General features: G+C 38.0%; 1 protein-coding gene across 2 annotated transcripts in view; it reads left to right on the top strand.

Moving 5' to 3' along the window:
- Positions 1-23,383, top strand: part of LOC149661052 (DNA (cytosine-5)-methyltransferase 1-like) — a 63,155-nt gene that overhangs the window by 21,121 nt on the left and 18,651 nt on the right. For both annotated transcript variants that reach the window (XM_089842435.1, XM_089842436.1), the window contains exons 12-21: positions 2,081-2,202; positions 5,158-5,263; positions 8,475-8,590; positions 10,559-10,670; positions 11,745-11,927; positions 13,694-13,881; positions 15,240-15,313; positions 16,570-16,760; positions 20,255-20,393; positions 21,548-21,699. In XM_089842435.1, coding sequence (XP_089698561.1) covers positions 2,081-2,202; positions 5,158-5,263; positions 8,475-8,590; positions 10,559-10,670; positions 11,745-11,927; positions 13,694-13,881; positions 15,240-15,313; positions 16,570-16,760; positions 20,255-20,393; positions 21,548-21,699 — 1,383 coding nt within the window. The remainder of the gene's footprint in view (positions 1-2,080; positions 2,203-5,157; positions 5,264-8,474; positions 8,591-10,558; positions 10,671-11,744; positions 11,928-13,693; positions 13,882-15,239; positions 15,314-16,569; positions 16,761-20,254; positions 20,394-21,547; positions 21,700-23,383) is intronic.

Genomic DNA, 23,383 nt, shown 5'->3' with positions numbered 1-23,383 from the left:
GCGAATACTCGGGCCTAATATTGGCGAATACTCGGGCCTAATATTGGCGAATACTGAGACCTAATATTCGCGAATACTGAGACCTAATATTCGCGAATACTGAGACCTAATATTCGCGAATACTGAGACCTAATATTCGCGAATACTGAGACCTAATATTCGCGAATACTGAGACCTAATATTCGCGAATACTGAGACCTAATATTCGCGAATACTGAGACCTAATATTCGCGAATACTGAGACCTAATATTCGCGAATACTGAGACCTAATATTCGCGAATACTGAGACCTAATATTCGCGAATACTGAGACCTAATATTCGCGAATACTGAGACCTAATATTCGCGAATACTGAGACCTAATATTCGCGAATACTGAGACCTAATATTCGCGAATACTGAGACCTAATATTCGCGAATGCTCAGGCTTATTATTATTATTCGCGAATACTCAGGCTTATTATTATTCGCGCCTTGGCCCTTTATGGAATCGGTTGTTGAATATTTATAAAATAGTGAAGTCCGTATTCGATATTCGTTTGAATATTAAAAATGTGTTTAAACGAATACCGAGACACTGTTATTCCTCTCGATATTCGATGGAATAATAAATATGTGTTTAAACGAATACCGAGACACTGTTATTCCTCTCGATATTCGATGGAATAATAAATATGTGTTTAAACGAATACCGAGACACTGTTATTCCTCTCGATATTCGATCGAATACTAAAAATGGGTTTAAACGAATACCGAGACACGGTTATTCGTCTCGATATTCGATCGAATACTAAAAATGGGTTTAAACGAATACCGAGACACGGTTATTCGTCTCGATATTCGATCGAATACTAAAAATGGGTTTAAACGAATACCGAGACACGGTTATTCGTCTCGATATTCGATCGAATACTAAAAATGGGTTTAAACGAATACCGAGACACGGTTATTTGTCTCGATATTCGATAGAATACTAAAAATGGGTTTAAACGAATACCGAGACACGGTTATTCGTCTCGATATTCGATCGAGTAATAAAAATGGGTGTAAACGAATACCGAGACACGGTTATTCGTCTCGATATTCGATCGAGTAATAAAAATGGGTGGAAACGAATACCGAGACACGGTTATTCGTCTCGATATTCGATCGAATAATAAAAATGTGTGTAAACGAATACCGAGACACGGTTATTCGTCTCGATATTCGATCGAGTAATAAAAATGGGTGTAAACTAATACCGAGACACGGTTATTCGTCTCGATATTCGATCGAGTAATAAAAATGGGTGTAAACGAATACCGAGACACGTTTATTCGTCTCGATATTCGATCGAATACTAAAAATGGGTTTAAACGAATACCGAGACACGGTTATTCGTCTCGATATTCGATCGAATACTAAAAATGGGTTTAAACGAATACCGAGACACGGTTATTCGTCTCGATATTCGATCGAATACTAAAAATGGGTTTAAACGAATACCGAGACACGGTTATTTGTCTCGATATTCGATAGAATACTAAAAATGGGTTTAAACGAATACCGAGGCACGGTTATTCGTCTCGATATTCGATCGAGTAATAAAAATGGGTGTAAACGAATACCGAGACACGGTTATTCGTCTCGATATTCGATCGAGTAATAAAAATGGGTGTAAACGAATACCGAGACACGGTTATTCGTCTCGATATTCGATCGAATACTAAAAATGGGTTTAAACGAATACCGAGACACGGTTATTTGTCTCGATATTCGATGGAATACTAAAAATGGGTTTAAACGAATACCGAGACACGGTTATTTGTCTCGATATTCGATGGAATACTAAAAATGGGTTTAAACGAATACCGAGACACGGTTATTCGTCTCGATATTCGATCGAGTAATAAAAATGGGTGTAAACGAATACCGAGACACGGTTATTCGTCTCGATATTCGATCGAATAATAAAAATGGGTGTAAACGAATACCGAGACACGGTTATACGTCTCGATATTCGATCGAAGTATTCGTTATACTATAGCCTTAATTTTTTTGAGATGTTACTGTGATCTAAATGAAATAATTTTCTCTTAAGATTAATACCGGTGATTTCGTTCTGGTTGAACCAGACGATTCGAAAATGGAGCATTTGATTGCTAAATGCGTCTACTTTTTTGAGGAAAAAGGCAACGTTATGTTTCACGCCCATTGGCTGAGGTATGTTTCTTCCAGTCTTGGAAATAGCACAGGTCCACAGGTCAAAAACCAGTTTATTAATTGCTCGGACCAGTTTTTTTATTCAAAATCCGGGGGTTACTGGTCCTTGGGACCAGTTTATTAATTGAGAATTTTTATGAAAATTCAGGAGGGACCAGTTTAAAAATTCTAGTCATTATAAATTTCTACTCCATGGATATAGTCTCCTAGCCTTGACATTTTCTCATTCTTGCCTAAGTTGCCTTCCTTGCTACAACCACAGCCACTCGATCACGCTTTGGCTTCACACAATTTTTTTCCTATGTAAAAGCGCGTGTTGGTAATTATGGGCTTTTTCGCTCGAAAAATCCAAGGAGCCAGCTTTTAACATGACCGGCTATGGGAGGAACACAGTTATTTTGCCCTAATTTTGAAACTACTGGTGCAAACCTCTTGAAATTTTAATGTGCAAAACAGCGTTTGCTATGTTTTGGAAATTTTAAAAAGTTTCTCTTCTATAGTTTTTTTGTATAAATATTAGAATGAAAATTAGCCCTACTTAAAGGGCGTGGTCTTGGAACGGTTTAATAAGTTTTTCCGTTTCACTTGTTCGAATCTCTTGAAATTTTAGTGAGAGGCACATTGAACGGTTTTAAGTTATGATGCAAAGTTTTCGAAGTTTTCAAAGAAACAATTCACTTCCAAAAAATTCATTAAAATTGTGCTTGTGCATAATCCTACAACCTATTTAGTCGCTTAGGGAAATTTTAGGAAAAGGACTATTCGTTTTAAAAGTTGGAAATTTTCCACAATAATTTAAAACCTTTAAATATGCCTTTCACTAAAATTTCAAGAGACTCGAACCAGTGAAGCTGAAGGAAACAAATTTAAACTGTTTGAGACTAAGCCATTAAATTATGGTTCATTTTCGTTTTAATGTTGTTACAAAAAGCTTTGTAAGAGAAAATTTTGCACAAAAGTACCAAACATTATTTTGCAAATCTCATTAAAATTTCAAGAGATTTCAACCAGTATTTTCAAAATTAGGACCAAAACGGTGTTCCCCCAATGACGCAGTTAACTCTGATTTTTGACATAATTTTGCATCTATAGCCCGATCGAATGGGCTGTGCGTCAACGAAATACTCCCTTAATTTTTCAATAGGATTAGTAAAAAATAAATTAGGGATAGGGTCACTGGTCCCAAGGACCAGTTTAATATTGTAGACGCTGGGGGTCACTGGTCCCGAGGACTAGTTTCAAAAAAATCTTTATTTCCAAGACTGGTTTCTTCTTGACCAAAATCTAGTAGGGTGCGTTCAGTAACGGATTAGTCTGGGAAATAGCAGTGCGCTTCCTTTGGTCCTTGGGACCAGTTTATTAATTGCTTGGACTAGTTTTTTAATTCAAGAAGTGCATGGGGTTACTGGTCCTTGGGACCAGTTTATTTATTGCAAATCTATAGAACAAAGGCTGGGACCAGTCCGGAGACCAGTTTATTATTTAGGACACTGGGGGGTCACTGGTCCCAAGGACCAGTCTGGGTTACTGGTCTTGGGGACCAGTTTATTAATTGCATTAAATCTATAGGTGAACAAAGGCTGGGACCAGTTTATTATTTAGGACACTAGGAGGATAGCACGCTTCCTCTGGTCCAAAACGTGTTTATTAATTGCTTGGACTAGTTTTTTAATTCAAGAAGTGCATGGGGTTACTGGTCCTTGGGACCAGTTTATTAATTGCTTGGACTAGTTTTTTAATTCAAGAAGTGCATGGGGTTACTGGTCCTTGGGACCAGTTTATTAATTGCTTGGACTAGTTTTTTAATTCAAGAAGTGCATGGGGTTACTGGTCCTTGGGACCAGTTTATTAATTGCTTGGACTAGTTTTTTAATTCAAGAAGTGGGGGTTACTGGTCCTTGGGACCAGTTTGTTAATTGCTTGGACTAGTTTTGTAATTCAAAAAGTGGGGGTTACTGGTCCTTGGGACCAGTTTATTAATTGCTTGGACTAGTTTTTTAGTTCTAATAGTGGGGGTTACTGGTCCTTGGGACCAGTTTATTAATTGCTTGGACTAGTTTTTTAGTTCTAATAGTGGGGGTTACTGGTCCTTGGGACCAGTTTATTAATTGCTTGGACTAGTTTTTGAAATTCAAAATGTGGGGGTTACTGGTCCTGGGGACCAGTTTATTAATTGCATTAAATCTATAGGAGAACAAAGGCTGGGACCAGTCCTGAGACCAGTTTATTATTTAGGACACTAGGAGGATAACTGGTCCCAAGGACCAGTCTGGAAAATAGCACACTTCCTCTGGTCCAAAACCAGTTTATTAATTGCTTGGACTAGTTTTTTAAATTCAAAAAATGGGGGTTACTGGTCCTGGGGACCAGTTTATTAATTGCTTGGACTAGTTTTTTAATTCAAAGTGGGGGTTACTGGTCCTTGGGACCAGTTTATTAATTGCTTGGACTATAGTTTTTAGATTCAAGAAGTGGGGGTTACTGGTCCTTGGGACCAGTTTGTTAATTGCTTGGACTAGTTTTTTAATTCAAATAGTGGGGGTTACTGGTCCTTGGGACCAGTTTATTAATTGCTTGGACTAGTTTTTTAATTCTAATAGTGGGGGTTACTGGTCCTTGGGACCAGTTTATTAATTGCTTGGACTAGTTTTTTAATTCAAATAGTGGGGGTTACTGGTCCTGGGGACCAGTTTATTAATTGCTTGGACTTGTTTTTAATTCAAGAAGTGCATGGGGTTACTGGTCCTTGGGACCAGTTTATTTTTTGCTTGGACTAGTTTTTTAATTCAAGAAGTGGGGGTTACTGGTCCTTGGGACCAGTTTATTAATTGCTTGGACTAGTTATATAATTCAAGAAGTGCATGGGGTTACTGGTCCTGGGGACCAGTTTATTAATTGCATTAAATCTTTAGGAGAACAAAGGCTGGGTCTTAATATATTTGGTTTTGATTTCAGTCGTTCTTGTGAAACTATCTTGGGAGAGACAGGGGATCCCAATGAGCTCTTTTTAACACTTGACTGCCAAGATGTGATTGCGCTTGACATATTCAAGAAGTGTGACGTGAGTACTTTTAACCTTGCGTAAAAGATAGGTCCTTATTTTTGAAGGGAGGGTGAAGTGGAAAATCAAGTGATTTTTAATTGATTCTTCTACAAATTATAAGACCATTCTTCCGGATGATTTTAAAATTTAAATTAGGTTCAGATTTTATGGATAATTTGAATTAAGGACCTAGTAGCATCCTATAGGAGAGAAGGCACTCGGCGTTGCCCGTCAGCCCGTCATAACATTTTTTATTACTTTTCACGCGGACATTATTCCATAAAGAAGGGTTTTTAAATTTCTGGCCGCCATTCAAAAAGATGGCGACAAATCGAACCCAAAAGACCATTCAGCCCGCCTATAGGTTAAAGGAAACCAGTGTACTAAATCAGTGTGAAATCGGTTGAAACGCGCGGACTTTGTTGCATAGAGAAGAATTTTTACATTTCTGGGCGCCATTTTTTAAGATGGCGGCGGATTGGAAAAATCTTTCTTAGTACGCGCCTACTACTTATGAGTAACGTTCGTGCAAATTTTCAGCTTTCTAGGGCAAACGGTTTGGGCTGGGCGTTGATTATCAGTCAGTCAGTCAGGACTTCGATTTATATAGAAATAGATTTGAAATAAGCCCCTCTGACCAATCACATAACGCCCTGCCTTCCTGTTAACAAAATTCTCGTCGTGGCACGCAGACTCCATGCCGAATGAAATTAAGCGTGAGGTTTGATAAAATTTGGGGCGATGTGATTGCAGGGTTCATACAAATCTGGAAAACCGGGAAATATCAGGGAAATTGATTTTTTGCGTCAAACGTCAGAGAAAAATCAGGGGAATTTCAAATAAGTAATAAATGTCAGGGAAATCAGGGAAATTTACGAGGATAGTGTATAAAATTAGGGGCTCTTACACCTGGAAATATCAGGGAAAAACCTATGAAAAAACCTGGAAATATCAGGGAAATTGATTTTCCAGATTTTGTATGAACCCTGGATTGATATTCGTGGCGCAATTAAGATGTAGAGAGTGCAATTGAAATATTGTTAACAGGAAGGCAGGGTGTTACGCGATTGGCTGGAGGTGCTTATTTCAAATTATCCATAAAATCTGAACCTAATTTGAATTTTAAAATCATTCGGAGTTGGTATTTCCTGGTTGTTTCACTATGCAGACTGGTCTTATAATTAGTAAAAGAATTGATAGAAAATCACTTGATTTTCCACTTCACCCTCCCTTTAAAGCAGGGTTCATACAAACCTGGAAAACCTGGAAAATTCTGGGAAAAAAATTGTTGACAAAAACCTCAGGGAAATTTAGAATTTTTAGTAAAATTCAGGGAAATTTCGAATTTTTAGTAAAATTCAGGGAAATTTCGAATTTTTAGTAAAATTCAGGGAAATTTCGAATTTTTAGTAAAATTCAGGGAAATTTCGAATTTTTAGTAAAATTCAGGGAAATTTCGAATTTTTAGTAAAATTCAGGGAAATTTCGAATTTTTAGTAAAATTCAGGGAAATTTCGAATTTTTAGTAAAATTCAGGGAAATTTCGAATTTTTAGTAAAATTCAGGGAAATTTCGAATTTTTAGTAAAATTCAGGGAAATTTCGAATTTTTAGTAAAATTCAGGGAAATTTAGAATTTTTAGTAAAATTCAGGGAAATTTCGAATTTTTAGTAAAATTCAGGGAAATTTCGAATTTTTAGTAAAATTCAGGGAAATTTCGAATTTTTAGTAAAATTCAGGGAAATTTCGAATTTTTAGTAAAATTCAGGGAAATTTCGAATTTTTAGTAAAATTCAGGGAAATTTCGAATTTTTAGTAAAATTCAGGGAAATTTAGAATTTTTAGTAAAATTCAGGGAAATTTCGAATTTTTAGTAAAATTCAGGGAAATTTCGAATTTTTAGTAAAATTCAGGGAAATTTCGAATTTTTAGTAAAATTCAGGGAAATTTCGAATTTTTAGTAAAATTCAGGGAAATTTCGAATTTTTAGTAAAATTCAGGGAAATTTAGAATTTTTAGTAAAATTCAGGGAAATTTAGAATTTTTAGTAAAATTCAGGGAAATTTAGAATTTTTAGTAAAATTCAGGGAAATTTCGAATTTTTAGTAAAATTCAGGGAAATTTCGAATTTTTAGTAAAATTCAGGGAAATTTCGAATTTTTAGTAAAATTCAGGGAAATTTCGAATTTTTAGTAAAATTCAGGGAAATTTAGAATTTTTAGTAAAATTCAGGGAAATTTAGAATTTTTAGTAAAATTCAGGGAAATTTGCGTCAAACAGGGGCCGAGTAATTAATACCCTCCATAGGATTAACATTACACTACACTTCGGAGGCTCATAACTGTGGTTCTGCTAGAGATACGGGGATGTCCTTTGAGTATGTTATAGCCCTATTTGCCCCCCATCCAACCATACTAAAAACTTGAGATTCGAGTAAAAAGGAGCCGAGTAATTCAGTAAAATGTTAGTGAACATTCAGGGTTGGCAAAAACCCGGAAAAAACTAGTTTTTGCCGGGACACATGGAAAAAACCGGCAAAAACTAAATTCATGGTTACAAGGTGGCTAACTAGCGAGTTTTAAGTGCATTTTCGTGATGTTTGTTAATGTTATGTTAGAAAAATAACAATAGTATTTTTAATTTTTAAATTTGAGGTGGTTATTACTCTATTAAATTTTTAGTATTCAAATTTGCCAGGTTTTTCGCGAATATTTAACGAATAATTAGTCAAATACTTCACATAGCAACTGGAAAAAACCTTAAAAAGTGGAAAAAACCGCGGAAAAAATGGTTTTGGCCACCGGTTTTAACCTGGTAAAAACCGCGCGGTAAAAACCGCGGAAAAATTAGTTTTTGCCACCCGGTTTTAACCTGGTTAAAACCGCGGTTTTTTCCACCCCTGGCAAAAACTTGCCAACCCTGTGAACATTCTCTCCATAGGATTAACATTACACTATTCTACAATTCCTATAAATATTTTCGAATTCCGGTTGGGGGATCTACTTGCTCGTTATTTTCCAGAATTTTACTCGTTAATATCCTGCGAGTAAATTTCAGCTGCTCCATGAATATTCTTAACTAGTAGAGGTGTACGTGCGAGTCCTAATTTTTAGGTTGCAAGTAGTGGAAAAATGGACTCCCGAGTCCAGAAAGTTATAGGCAGAATGCTAGGGGTGATAATGGATCCGCCTGTTACTTTAATTTAATTTACCTTTATCACGGTCTCTAGGTTGACGCTGAGGGATGTCGGCCATCGCCAGGATGGCGCATGGAAGGTGGAGTGAAAGACTCCATTAAAAAATTTGATTCAATCGAGGATGGCAACTCGTTCTTCTTGCAAAAAAGGTAAAACTTTAATCTTAGCATTACACTATATACTTTGGAGGCTCATAACTCTGGTTTTATTAGAGATACGGGGATGTCCTTGGTTTTATTAGAGATACGGGGATGTCCTTTTAGTATGTTATAGTCCTATTTGCCCCCCGTCCAACGATACTAAAAACTTGGGATTTCGTCAAACAGGGGCTGAGTAATTAAGCAAAATGTTCATAAACACAACCCTCTCCATAGGATTAACATTACACTAAACTTTGGAGGCTCATAACTCTGGTTCCACTAGAGATACGGGGATGTCCTTTTAGTATGTTGTAGTCCTATTTGCCCCCCATCCAACGATTCTAAAAAGTTGGGATTTCGTCAAACAGGGGCCGAGTAATTAAGCAAATTGTTCATAAACATACCCCCATAGGATTAACATTACGCCCATCTTTGGAGGCTCACAACTCTGGTTATATTAGAGATACGGGGATGTCCTTCGAGTATGTTATAGTCCTATTTATCCCCCCCCCCTACTTCGTTAACATTTGCTCCATAGGATACTCCATATACGGGAAAATTCAGGGAAATTTGTTTTCCAAACGTTGTATGAACCCTGGATTAACTTCCATCATAAGTTCATAAGATATGTTCCATAAGTTTGTTAATCTCTGGTTACAAACTGGAGCTTGTCATGAAGTGACGTAGGTCATAGAGTCGAGGTAAAGCGAAGACGCTTGTTGAGGCGTTGTCAAACGCTTAGTAACGCAGACTAAAATGGAAGAATTCAGGGTTCATACAAAACTTATGCCTTCTTATATAAATCCCTTCTTGATTTTACCCATAGAGCAATGACGGACTTGAAAGGGGCGGGGCTTACTTGTCCACTGACACCGGCATAACTTCAGAGCTGTGCTAATTAGCTGACAACTAATTGAATTAGAATTAGCAATTAGGGAAATATTTATGAACTAATTAATTAGCCAATTAGCAATTAGGGAAATATTTATGAACTAATTAATTAGCCAATTAGCAATTAGGGAAATATTTATGAACTAATTAATTAGCCAATTAGCAATTAGGGAAATATTTATGAACTAATTAATTAGCCAATTAGCAATTAGGGAAATATTTATGAACTAATTAATTAGCCAATTAGCAATTAGACATAGAAACTAATTCAATTCAATTAGAAATTAGACATTTATTTATCAAACTAATTAATTAGAATTACTATTTTCTAATTAAGGTAAAAAGAAACCATAAGTAAATATAAAAGTTTGAAAGTGCCCATGGATTTAGTACTTTGGTAATGCAAAGTTTAATGTTTTAATGCCATTGAAAAACGGGTACGGAAGCCAAAAATGAGACAAGCCTCGAGCCTTCCGTCATGTTAAAATTTGTCTCATTTCTTCATTTTCTTGCCACAGTTCCTATAATGGACTCCTGAGTAGTAAAACCATGCGCACTACTATTAATTCGAGTAGGTAAAACAGTCGAAATTTCGAAATGGGGCAGTTGCGAACTACGAAATTTTCTACTAGTACTAGTATTCTCTCATATTTGAGGAGCTGAAAAATTTAGAGTAGCACTAAGGTTTCCTCATCGATATAATAAGGCCTTTTTCATATTCAAATAGATGAATCAAGAGTTAATTCCTCGATTTTTTTACAACAAATTGGCGTAAAAGAATAATTGAAAATCCAATTGGCTAATTAGTTAATCCTAAATCTAATTAAATTTTAATTAGATAATTACCTTTCCGATTCGTACTAATTAATTAGAATTACTTCTCAATTAGAACTAAGGTAATTAAAATTCAATTACCATTTTCAATTAGTAAATGTTGCTAATTAATTAGAAATTCAATTAGCTAACTAATTAATTAGCACAGCTCTGCATAACTTATGCCTTCTTATATAAATCCCTTCTTGATTTTACCCAAAGAGCAAAATAATTTAGATGTTTTCAAATTTCAATACGAATTTTCTTTCGCAGTTACGACATTTACAAGGCCCGATTTGAGGATATTCCACCCGAATTTGACGTCACCGATGACAGCCAACCAGATCATTGCATTAGTTGCGAAGCTCTGGAGAAAAGCCGACAGGTTAGTTTAATTTTTGATAAAATTTCATTCAGATTAAGAATGAAATGGCCAAATATCTATTAATAGACCCCAACCAACAAAGAAACAAGTTGGTAGGTTCTGGGTAAGGGATAGGATCACGTGACTAACAAGGTTGACTGTAGCGCCATCTGTCGTTGAGTGACGAGAATTTTTTTTTTTCTTTACTGATTGAACTAGTCTCGACAGAGTTTGACTTTTTGGGGTAAAACCCCAAAAGGTTCTGCGCATGGCAAAATCAAGACAATTAGGTTATATCCAGGGCCTAGGGTTCTTACAAACCTGGGAAATCAGGGAAATAAATTGATGACAAAAACCTCAGGGAAAATTCAGGGAAAAAAATAGTTGACAAAAACCTCAGGGTAAATTCAGGGAAATAAATAGTTGACAAAAACCTCAGGGAACATTCAGGGAAATTTGGAATTTTTAGTAAAATTCAGGGAACATTCAGGGAAATTTGGAATTTTTAGTAAAATTCAGGGAACATTCAGGGAAATTTGGAATTTTTAGTAAAATTCAGGGAACATTCAGGGAAATTTGGAATTTTTAGTAAAATTCAGGGAACATTCAGGGAAATTTGGAATTTTTAGTAAAATTCAGGGAACATTCAGGGAAATTTGCGTCAAACAGGGGCCGAGTAATTGAGGGAAATGTTCATGAACATACCCTCCATAGGATTAACATTACACTAAACTTTGATGGCTCATAACTCTGGTTATATTAGAGATACGGGGATGTCCTTTTAGTATGTTATAGTCCTATTTCCCCCCCCCCCACTCCTTCGTTAACATTTGCTCCATAGGATACTCCATATACGGGAAAAACCTGGGAAACCCAGGGAAGTATATGGGGAAAAACCTGGAAATCTCAGGGAAATTTGTTTTCCAAAAGGTGTATGAACCCTAGCTGTATTAAGGCCCAGCCCTTGGGCCATTTTGTTTAATTATCTCGTATCGATTTATAAAGAATTGATGTTTGGCCATTTAAACCAGTTTAAAGAGAAAAAGCTTTGGTAAAGTAATTAACTCAGTTAAGTTAACGATTGTGTGTTTTTAGTTTGTTGTTCCACGATGGGGAGCTAGAACGTCTGGGCCAAAATTGGGTGTTTCCTACTATGAAAGTATTAAATGGGAAGAAGTTGAATACCGCGTTGGTGATTGCGTTTACCTAATATCAGATGCTTACGCGTTTAACTATACGCAAGAACCTCGGAAGATGGAGCCTTTAAAGGACCTTTCCGTAAGTATTTTATTTGATTTGTTAACTGCGGTCTTAAGACATTTAAACAGTAGGGCTACAAGCATGGATAAAGAATGCGCGTGAGGTTGAAATTTGTTTCCACGCTATAGGATCGGCAACTCCCTATCTCGAACGACAGCTTATTCTGTATATACTCTGTTACAGCATCGGTTGTCAGCACGCGCAAAGCTAGGTCTCTATGTAACCTAGCTTTGTGCGTGCTGACAAGAGACGAAAAACTTAAGGTTTTAAAATATCCGAGAGCTTTTTAGCTCGAGTGCACGGACCTCTAAGCCTTAGTTTCAAATACGTATGAAATTGCCAAAAGGTCTGTGCACTCGAGCTAAAAACTGGCGGATATTTTAAATCCTGAATATCCTGAAGTGTTTCGTCTCTTGCTAGCACGCACAAAGCTAGGTTACATACAACCTCGGAAGGATCTTCCCGTACTTCAGATGTGTGGCTCATTTTAACATTATCTTGCCCTTTAGTTTCCCTGTAAAAAACTACTAGATCTAAAATTGCTTGTGTTTCATTAGCTATATCTAGTTGCTGTGCGCGAGACACATCGTTTGAAAATGCTCTAGGAGTACTAGAGAGACCTTGAACTTTGGCTTCGAGTCTTATTCGAGCCTAGGCTTAAGAAAGACCTTGAACTTTGACTTCGAGTCTTATTCGGCCCTAGGATTAAAAAAGCCCTTGAACTTTGGTTTCGAGTCTTATTCGAGCCTAGGCTTAAGAAAGACCTTGAGCTTTGACTTCGAGTCTTATTCGGCCCTAGGATTAAAAAAGCCCTTGAACTTTGGTTTCGAATGCTATTCGAGCCTAGGCTTAACGAGTACATGAAAGACCTTGAACTTTGGCTTCGAGTCTTATTCGAGCCTAGGCTTAACGAGTACATGAAAGACCTTGAACTTTGGCTTCGAGTCTTATTCGAGCCTAGGCTTAAGAAAAAGCCCTTGAACTTTGGTTTCGAGTCTTATTCGAGCCTAGGCTTAAAAAAGCCCTTAAATCTTATTCGAGTACTAGGCTTAACGAGTACTAGAAAGTCTTGAACTTTGACTTAGAGTCTTATCGAGCCTAGGCTTAACGAGTACTAGAAATACCCTGAACTTTGACTTCGAGTCTTATTCGGTCCTAGGCTTAAGAAAGACCTTGAACTTTGACTTCGAGTCTTATTGGAGCCTAGGCTTAAAAAAAAGCCCTTGAACTTTCACTTCGAGTCTTATTCGAGCCTAGGCTTAAGAAAGACCTTGAACTTTGACTTCGAGTCTTATTGGAGCCTAGGCTTAAAAAAAAAGCCCTTGAACTTTCACTTCGAGTCTTATTCGAGCCTAGGCTTAAGAAAGACCCTGAACTTTGACTTCGAGTCTTATTGGAGCCTAGGCTTAAAAAAAAGCCCTTGAACTTTCACTTCGAGTCTTATTCGAGCCAAGGCTTAAAAAAAAGCCCTTGAACTTTGACTTCGAGTCTTATTCGAGCCTAGGCTTATGAAAGACCTTGAACTTTGACTTCCGAGTCTTATTCGAGCCCAGGCTTAAAAAAAAAAGACCTTGAGCTTTGACTTCGAGTCTTATTCGAGCCCAGGCTTAAAAAAAAGACCTTGAGCTTTGACTTCGAGTCTTATTCGAGCCTAGGCTTAAAAAAAACCCTTGAACTTTGACTTCGAGTCTTATTCGAGCCTAGGCTTAAGAAAGACCTTGAACTTTGGTTTCGAGTCTTATTCGAGCCTAGGCTTAAGAAAGACCTTGAATTACACATTTAAGGAAATTGATGAAGAAAAGTATCCAGAATACTACAGAAAGAATCTCAATGTCAAGAGCTCTATTTCCGAAGTCCATCAACCATTCAAAATTGCGGTCATCACGAAAATTTTTGAGAAGGTTGTAGAAAACAAGAAAAAGGACCAAAGAACAGCACCTATAAAAATGCTGAGGATTAACAAATTCTATCGGTAAGTTATCGTTAAATTTCAGCTAAACTTTTACCATTGGTGCATTAAAATACTTCTAAGTAAATGCTATATATTTGAAAGGGTTTCGCGATTTCGAGAAGGGTTTCGGGATTTCGAGAAGGGTTTCGCGATTTCGAGAAGGGTTTCGCGATTTCGAGAAGGGTTTCGCGATTTCGAGAAGGGTTTCGCGATTTCGAGAAGGGTTTCGCGATTTCGAGAAGGGTTTCGCGATTTCGAGAAGGGTTTCGCGATTTCGAGAAGGGTTTCGCGATTTCGAGAAGGGTTTCGCGATTTCGAGAAGGGTTTCGCGATTTCGAGAAGGGTTTCGCGATTTCGAGAAGGGTTTCGCGATTTCGAGAAGGGTTTCGCGATTTCGAGAAGGGTTTCGCGATTTCGAGAAGGGTTTCGCGATTTCGAGAAGGGTTTCGCGATTTCGAGAAGGGTTTCGCGATTTCGAGAAGGGTTTCGCGATTTCGAGAAGGGTTTCGCGATTTCGAGAAGGGTTTCGCGATTTCGAGAAGGGTTTCGCGATTTCGAGAAGGGTTTCGCGATTTCGAGAAGGGTTTCGCGATTTCGAGAAGGGTTTCGCGATTTCGAGATAGATTTCGCTAAAAACTTTGGGATTTCTTCTTTGAATTCGTGATTTCGCTAAAAATTTTGGGATTTCTTCTTTGAATTCGCGATTTCGCTAAAAATTTTGGGATTTCTTCTTTGATTTCGCGATTTCGCTAAAAAAATTTGGGATTTCTTCTTTGATTTCGCGATTTCGCTAAAAAATTTTGGGATTTCTTCTTTGATTTCGCTAAAAATTTTGGGATTTCTTCTTTGATTTCGCTAAAAATTTTGGGATTTCTTCTTTGATTTCACGATTTCTTCTTTGATTTCGTGATTTCGCCAATAGTTTCGTGATTTCTTCGTTGATTTCGCGATTTCGCCAATAGTTTCGTGATTTCTTCTTTGATTTCGCCAATAATTTCGTGATTTCTTCGTTGATTTCGCGATTTCGCCAATAATTTCGTGATTTCTTCGTTGATTTCGCGATTTCGCCAATAATTTCGTGATTTCTTCGTTGATTTCGCGATTTCGCCAATAATTTCGTGATTTCTTCTTTGATTTCGCCAATAATTTCGTGATTTCTTCTTTGATTTCGCCAATAATTTCGTGATTTCTTCTTTGATTTCGCGTTTTTGCCAAATATTTCGGGAATTCTTCTCTGATTTTGTGTGAAAGATTTCGCGATAGGCGTACGGGATTTTGTGTAAATGTCGAACCCCTCGGGTACAAAACATAGCCGCCTACTGCCAAAGCTAAACCTATAACTTGACTGAAAAGTTTCCCCCATTGTATTTGTCATTTAGTCCCGAAGACACTCACAAGGGGATGACGGCTGCTTACGAAAGTGATAACAATCTCCTTTATTGGAGTGCAGAAGGTACGCCATTTTCATCATTAAGACTGTTATTTATAGTTAAAATGTTTCTTATTCATTTTGGTGCAACAAATACATCGGAAAACTTAATGTAGAGAGTTTGTTAAATTATAAGCACTTAAAACGTGCTGTAAACATTTACACTTTCGGCCTAAAAAGGTCGGGGAAAATCTCAGAAAAAGGTCGGGGAAAATCTCAGAAAAAGGTCGGGGAAAAGGTCGGGGAAAATCTCAGAAAAAGGTCGGGGAAAATCTCAGAAAAAGGTCGGGGAAAATCTCAGAAAAAGGTCGGGGAAAATCTCAGAAAAAGGTCGGGGAAAATCTCAGAAAAAGGTCGGGGAAAATCTCAGAAAAAGGTCGGGGAAAATCTCAGAAAAAGGTCGGGGAAAATCTCAGAAAAAGGTCGGGGAAAATCTCAGAAAAAGGTCGGGGAAAATCTCAGAAAAAGGTCGGGGAAAATCTCAGAAAAAGGTCGGGGAAAATCTCAGAAAAAGGTCGGGGAAAATCTCAGAAAAAGGTCGGGGAAAATCTCAGAAAAAGGTCGGGGAAAATCTCAGAAAAAGGTCGGGGAAAATCTCAGAAAAAGGTCGGGGAAAATCTCAGAAAAAGGTCGGGGAAAATCTCAGAAAAAGGTCGGGGAAAATCTCAGAAAAAGGTCGGGGAAAATCTCAGAAAAAGGTCGGGGAAAATCTCAGAAAAAGGTCGGGGAAAATCTCAGAAAAAGGTCGCGGAAAATCTCAGAAAAAGGTCGGGGAAAATCTCAGAAAAAGGTCGGGGAAAATCTCAGAAAAAGGTCGGGGAAAATCTCAGAAAAAGGTCGGGGAAAATCTCAGAAAAAGGTCGGGGAAAATCTCAGAAAAAGGTCGCGGAAAATCTCAGAAAAAGGTCGGGGAAATTCTCAGAAAAAGGTCGGGGAAAATCTCAGAAAAAGGTCGGGGAAAATCTCAGAAAAAGGTCGGGGAAAATCTCAGAAAAAGGTCGGGGAAAATCTCAGAAAAAGGTCGGGGAAAATCTCAGAAAAAGGTCGGGGAAAATCTCAGAAAAAGGTCGGGGAAAATCTCAGAAAAAGGTCGGGGAAAATCTCAGAAAAAGGTCGGGGAAAATCTCAGAAAAAGGTCGGGGAAAATCTCAGAAAAAGGTCGGGGAAAATCTCAGAAAAAGGTCGGGGAAAACCTGGAAAAGTCAGGGAATTTGGTTCCGAAAATTCCGTGGCAATCCTGTGACACGATTGAATCCAATGTTATCAATAATATTTTGCAGAGACGTCGGTTCCTTTCGACGCAGTCGAAGGCAAGTGTTACGTTGTCTTCGTTGACAATTTAAACGAGTCGGTGGACAACTATTCGGATGGTGGTCCAGACAGATTCTATTTTGAACAGCAATACGATTGGAAAAGTCAAAAATTTAGTGATCCGCCCGTTAAAGCCACAAATATGGGTGCCAGAGAAAATGTAAGTAAAATATTTCCCTTATCTATGGTAGAGTCAGGGATATATGTAATTTTAGAAGCGGGAATGGAGAACAGGCGTAATGTCAGGGTTAATATAAACCTGGAAAACAGGGAAAACCTGGAAAAATCAGGGAAATAAATATTTGACAAAAAAATCAGGGAAATAAATAGTTGACAAAAAATCAGGGAAATAAATAGTTGACAAAAAATCAGGGAAATAAATAGTTGACAAAAAATCAGGGAAATAAATAGTTGACAAAAAATCAGGGAAATAAATAGTTGACAAAAAATCAGGGAAATAAATAGTTGACCAAAAAAAAATCAGGGAAATAAATAGTTGACCAAAAAAAATCAGGGAAATAAATAGTTGACCAAAAAAAATCAGGGAAATAAATAGTTGACAGAAACAAATCAGGGAAATAAATAGTTGACAGAAAAAAAATCAGGGAAATAAATAGTTGACAGAAAAAAATCAGGGAAATAAATAGTTGACAGAAAAAATCAGGGAAATAAATAGTTGACAGAAAAAATCAGGGAAATAAATAGTTGACAGAAAAAATCAGGGAAATAAATAGGTGACAGAAAAAATCAGGGAAATAAATAGTTGACAGAAAAAATCAGGGAAATAAATAGTTGACAGAAAAAATCAGGGAAATAAATAGTTGACAGAAAAAATCAGGGAAATAAATAGTTGACAGAAAAAATCAGGGAAATAAATAGTTGACAGAAAAAATCAGGGAAATAAATAGTTGACAGAAAAAATCAGGGAAATAAATAGTTGACAAGAAAATCAGGGAAATAAATAGTTGACAAGAAAATCAGGGAAATAAATAGTTGACAAGAAAATCAGGGAAATAAATAGTTGACAGGAAAATCAGGGAAATAAATAGTTGACAAGAAAATCAGGGAAATAAATAGTTGACAAAAAATCAGGGAAATAAATAGTTGACAGAAAAAATCAGGGAAATAAATAGTTGACAGAAAAAATCAGGGAAATAAATAGTTGACAGAAAAAATCAGGGAAATAAATAGTTGACAGAAAAAATCAGGGAAATAAATAGTTGACAGAAAAAATAAGGGAAATAAATAGTTGACAGAAAAAATCTGTAAATAAATAGTTGACAAAAAAATCAGGGATATAAATAGTTGACAAAAAAAATCAGGCAAAGGCAGGAACCAATAGTGAGCTTTCAGATGAGATAGTAGTACGTCACACCCTCCCAAGTCTTACCGCTGTTCTGGCAACCATATTGAGTACATGGTCTCAGCTTCATTCCTGCTTTAAATCCACCAATATGGCAGCGTAAATTATGTCACAAGCTCCTCCTCCAACTGAAAGCGATCTATGGCAGGGTGGCAAATAAGGATTTTTTTAAAACTGGACATTGGGCCAGCGACCCCCCTGTCCTGTAATATATAAACTGGTCCATGACCATTGACCAGGGCACGTTGTTTGCCAAACTAAAGAAGTGGATAATTAAAATATTAGAGTTTTAATGTCTGGACTCTGGTTACCCTTGAATTTTTCTAAGTGAACCCCTGGACCACTGACCCCCCTCCGACTTAATTTTTAAAGTGGTCCGGGCAATTTTTAAAGTGGTCCGGGCAATTTTTAAAGTGGTCCGGGCAATTTTTAAAGTGGTCCGGGCAATTTTTAAAGTGGTCCGGGCAATTTTTAAAGTGGTCCGGGCAATTTTTAAACTGGTCCGGGCAATTTTTAAACTGGTCCAGGCAATTTTTTAAACTGGTCCAGGCAATTTTTTAAACTGGTCCAGGCAATTTTTTAAACTGGTCCAGGCAATTTTTAAATTGGTCCAGGCAATTTTTAAATTGGTCCAGGCAATTTTTAAATTGGTCCAGGCAATTTTTAAAGTGGTCCAGGCAATTTTTAAATTGGTCCAGGCAATTTTTAAATTGGTCCAGGCAATTTTTATACCGGTCCAGGCAATTTTTATACTGGTCCAGGAAATTTTTAAACCGGTCCAGGCAATTTTTATACTGGTCCAGGAAATTTTTAAACCGGTCCAGGAAATTTTTAAACCGGTCCAGGCCAATTTTTAAACCGGTCCAGGCCAATTTTTAAACCGGTCCAGGCCAATTTTTAAACCGGTCCAGGCCAATTTTTAAACCGGTCCAGGCCAATTTTTAAACCGGTCCAGGCCAATTTTTAAACCGGTCCAGGCCAATTTTTAAACCGGTCCAGGCCAATTTTTAAACCGGTCCAGGCCAATTTTTAAACCGGTCCAGGCCAATTTTTAAACCGGTCCAGGCCAATTTTTAAACCGGTCCAGGCCAATTTTTAAACCGGTCCAGGCCAATTTTTAAACCGGTCCAGGCCAATTTTTAAACCGGTCCAGGCCAATTTTTAAACCGGTCCAGGCCAATTTTTAAACCGGTCCAGGCCAATTTTTAAACCGGTCCAGGCCAATTTTTAAACCGGTCCAGGCCAATTTTTAAACCGGTCCAGGCCAATTTTTAAACCGGTCCAGGCCAATTTTTAAACCGGTCCAGGCCAATTTTTAAACCGGTCCAGGCCAATTTTTAAACCGGTCCAGGCCAATTTTTAAACCGGTCCAGGCCAATTTTTAAACCGGTCCAGGCCAATTTTTAAACCGGTCCAGGCCAATTTTTAAACCGGTCCAGGCCAATTTTTAAACCGGTCCAGGCCAATTTTTAAACCGGTCCAGGCCAATTTTTAAACCGGTCCAGGCCAATTTTTAAACCGGTCCAGGCCAATTTTTAAACCGGTCCAGGCCAATTTTTAAACCGGTCCAGGCCAATTTTTAAACCGGTCCAGGCCAATTTTTAAACCGGTCCAGGCCAATTTTTAAACCGGTCCAGGCCAATTTTTAAACCGATCCAGGCCAATTTTTAAACTGGTCCGGGCAATTTTTAAACTGGTCATTTGCCCTGTGCCACCGCCTTATTTCCCACGCTGCTCTATGGGACCTAGTGCATTGATTGGTTCCTGCCTTTGGCTAGGTAATATTCGTGTCCAGATGATTTGCCAGCATGCTAGGGGTTAAATGGAAAACTGAAATCTGAACGCAACCAGAAGGGGATAATGGAAGAAGGATGACACTCTGTATCTTCTTAATGCTTTAGTTATGTAACGTCATTCTTCCCAGGCTCCCCCTTTTAGTTTGCTTTCCCGCTCATCAAACTACAAATGGGCATCGCACCGTAAGGTGAATTCTATAATTGTTTGGCACTAAATCCCCAACAATCATCCCAAAAACCTTGATTGTCTTGACGTGGGACAAAATGTACAAGCGCATGCGTCTTGCCAAATATTTAAACGCTAATAGAGTAATAATGAGGGGGAACTATTTATCGTGTATGTGATTCGTTTTAGTAACCTTGCTCTAAGTATTCCGATGTTGGGAAGAGTGACGTTACACTTACCCCGCTTTGTGCTCGTACACTTCTCTCGAAGAGAAGTATTATATACTTCTGGCGCAACCTATAAATTTTGTAATTTCTCTAAATTTACAGGTCGCAACGTCAAGTAAGCTAAATGGTAAACCCGAATCCGATAAGACTATGACGATACCCGTTAATTTCTACGAAGAGAAGGCGTTCCCAACTCTTGAGGACAAATTAGTCTCGCTTGACATTTTCGCAGGATGTGGAGGTAATTACCTTTTTGTAATCCTCAAACAGGGGTATTAAAGGTGGAATTCATAAACGTCGGACGCAACGCAATTTAGTACAGGCAAAGGCAGGGCGTCGTGTGCAAAAGGCGGAAGTTTGCGCACGACGCCCTGCCTTTGCCTGTACTAAATTGCGTTGCGTCCGACGTTTATGAATTCCACCTTTCTATATAACGTACATTACAGACATGGATAAAGGATACGCGTGAGGAAATTTGTTTTCACGCTATAGGATAGGCAACTCCCTATCTCTGACGACAGCTTATTCTGTATATACTCTGTTACAACATCGCTTGTCAGCACGCGCAAAGCTAGGGCTCTATGTAACGTAGCTTTGTGCGTGATGACAAGAGACGGGAAACTTCAGGATTTAAAATATCCGCGAGTTTTTTAGCTCGAGTGCACGGACCTCTAGGCCTTAGTTTCAAATACGTGAACAGGGTTCATACAAACCGGCAAAACCTGGATAAATGAGGGAGATAAATAGTTGACAAAAACCTCAGGGAAATTTAGAATTTTTAGTAAAATTCAGGGAAATCAGGGAAATTTGCGTCAAACAGGGGCCGAGAAATTAAGCAAAATGTTCGTGAATATTCCCTCCATAGGATTAACATTACACTATATTTGGAGGCTCATAACTCTGATTACATTAGAGATATGGGGATGTCCTTTGATTACGTAATAGTCATATTCCCCCCCCCCCTTCATTCGTTAGCATTTTCTTCATAGGATAGTCCATATACAGGAAAAACCTGTAAAACTCAGGGAAGTATATGGGGAAAAACATGGAAATCTCAGGGAAATCTGTTTTCCAAAAGTTTTATGAACCCTAGCTGTAGGCAATTTCACGTATTTGAAACTAAGGCCCAGATGTCCGTGCACTCGAGCTTAAAAACTCGCGGTTATTTTAAATCTTGAAGTGTTTCGTCTCTTGTCAGCACCCACAAAGTTGTAACATAGAGACCTAGCATTGCGCGTGCGGACAACCAATGTTGTAACGGAGTATATACAGAATAAGCTGTCGTTCGAGATAGGGAGTTGCCTATCCTATAGCGTGGAAACAAATTTCAATCTCTCGCGTATTCTTTATCCATGGCGCGGTATGCCGAGTGTCTTAATTCATGTACATTTATAGGTCTTACTGAAGGCTTCCATCAAGCCGGTGTTGCCGAACCAAAATGGGCTATAGAGAAAGACTCAATGGCCGCTAAGGCCTTCAAAAACAATTTCCCTGATTGTCATGTATTCACAGAGGATTGCAATGACCTATTGAAGTCCATTATGGAGGTATGTAATCTTAGTTCACCATCTAAATGTAACGTTACTAATATCGTAACTAGGCCTCGGACTCGCAACCTGTTTCCCTATGAATTTGCGGGTACTCGCGCGAGTCCTCCCGAAAGGCTAGTAACACTACACGACGAGTCCATTTGTCCCCTATGCGAGTCTTTATTTTTATTCTTGTAACTAAACCCGAGGGGTCCGACATTCCCAAAGAAGCGTACGGGATTTCACGATTTCCCCAATGATTTCGGGATTTCCTTTTTGATTTCGTGATTTCACCAAAGATTTCGTGATTGATTTCGTGATTTCACCAAAGATTTCGTGATTGATTTCGTGATTTCACCAAAGATTTCTTTCTTGATTTCGCGATTTCTTCGTTGATTTCGTGACTTCTTCGTTGATTTCGCGATTTCATCAAAGAATTCGTGATTTATTTGTTGATTTCGCGATTTCTTTGTTGATTTCGCGATTTCATCAAAGATTCTGTGATTTCTTCATTGATTTCGCGATTTCATCAAAGATTCCGTGATTTCTTCATTGATTTCGCGATTTCATCAAAGATTCCGTGATTTCTTCATTGATTTCGCGATTTCATCAAAGCAAAAGCGCATAGATAACCAGAAAGTGAAGAACGAGAAGCCTAAACCGCAACGTGAAAAATGAGTTCCCCCATAGTCGATTCAAGATTTCCGTCCCCCTTACAGAGCGACGGGAAGAGCTGGTCTTATTCCGCGGCGGAGAGTTACTTTCGCGTAGTTTTACACAAGGTACATGCGTAAGTTGGCTCGAAAATATAGTTCACTTATTTCTTTATTTTCATGTCGTCTGCTATAGTTTAATTCCAAGGCTTAATATAATCTAGTCATTTAGGTAGTCGGGAATCAGCACATTTGTCAAAATGTCAGATTTGAATTTAGCAAACATTTTAGAAAGCTACGAAAAGGATGACTTTTTCCTGATTGATAAAGACGGAAAACTTAAAGGTGCAATAGAATGCATGAAAAACAATATCAAAATTCAACTTAACGAAACTTGAAAATTCCACGACGATTGAACCGAAAGAGCGCTAAAGAACAACCGTTAAGCCTAGTTAAGCAGCCGATTTCTCAATAGTATTCCCCACTATCCCCAGGAGCCGCTACCATCGCGAACTACTTTCCGCTTGTCACGTGACATTAACGATGACCTAATATATCTCTGATTCGATTGGTAGTTGAAAACGAGGCTCACCAACCACCCATTTGTGTCCCCCCCTTGCTTCTCATTTTACATGAATACCGTTGCTAAAGGCTGGAAATGTTTAATGTTCTTCACTTTCTGATCTATGCGCTTTTGATCAAAGATTCCGTGATTTCTTCATTGATTTCGCGATTTCATCAAAGATTCCGTGATTTCTTCATTGATTTCGCGATTTCATCAAAGATTCCGTGATTTCTTCATTGATTTCGCGATTTCATCAAAGATTCCGTGATTTCTTCATTGATTTCGCGATTTCACCAAAGATTCCGTGATTTCTTCATTGATTTCGCGATTTCACCAAAGATTCCGTGATTTCTTCATTGATTTCACCAAAGACTCCGTGATTTCTTCATTGATTTCACCAAAGATTCCGTGATTTCTTCATTGATTTCGCGATTTCACCAAAGATTCCGTGATTTCTTCATTGATTTCACCAAAGATTCCGTGA

Source organism: Phalangium opilio, unplaced genomic scaffold (genome assembly GCF_054372755.1).
Source record: "Phalangium opilio isolate 3A_F unplaced genomic scaffold, DU_Popi_V2 ptg000070l_1, whole genome shotgun sequence".
NCBI lineage: Eukaryota > Metazoa > Arthropoda > Arachnida > Opiliones > Phalangiidae > Phalangium > Phalangium opilio.
The sequence above is the reverse complement of the archived record's forward strand: the minus strand, read 5'-3'. Positions and strand labels throughout refer to the sequence as shown.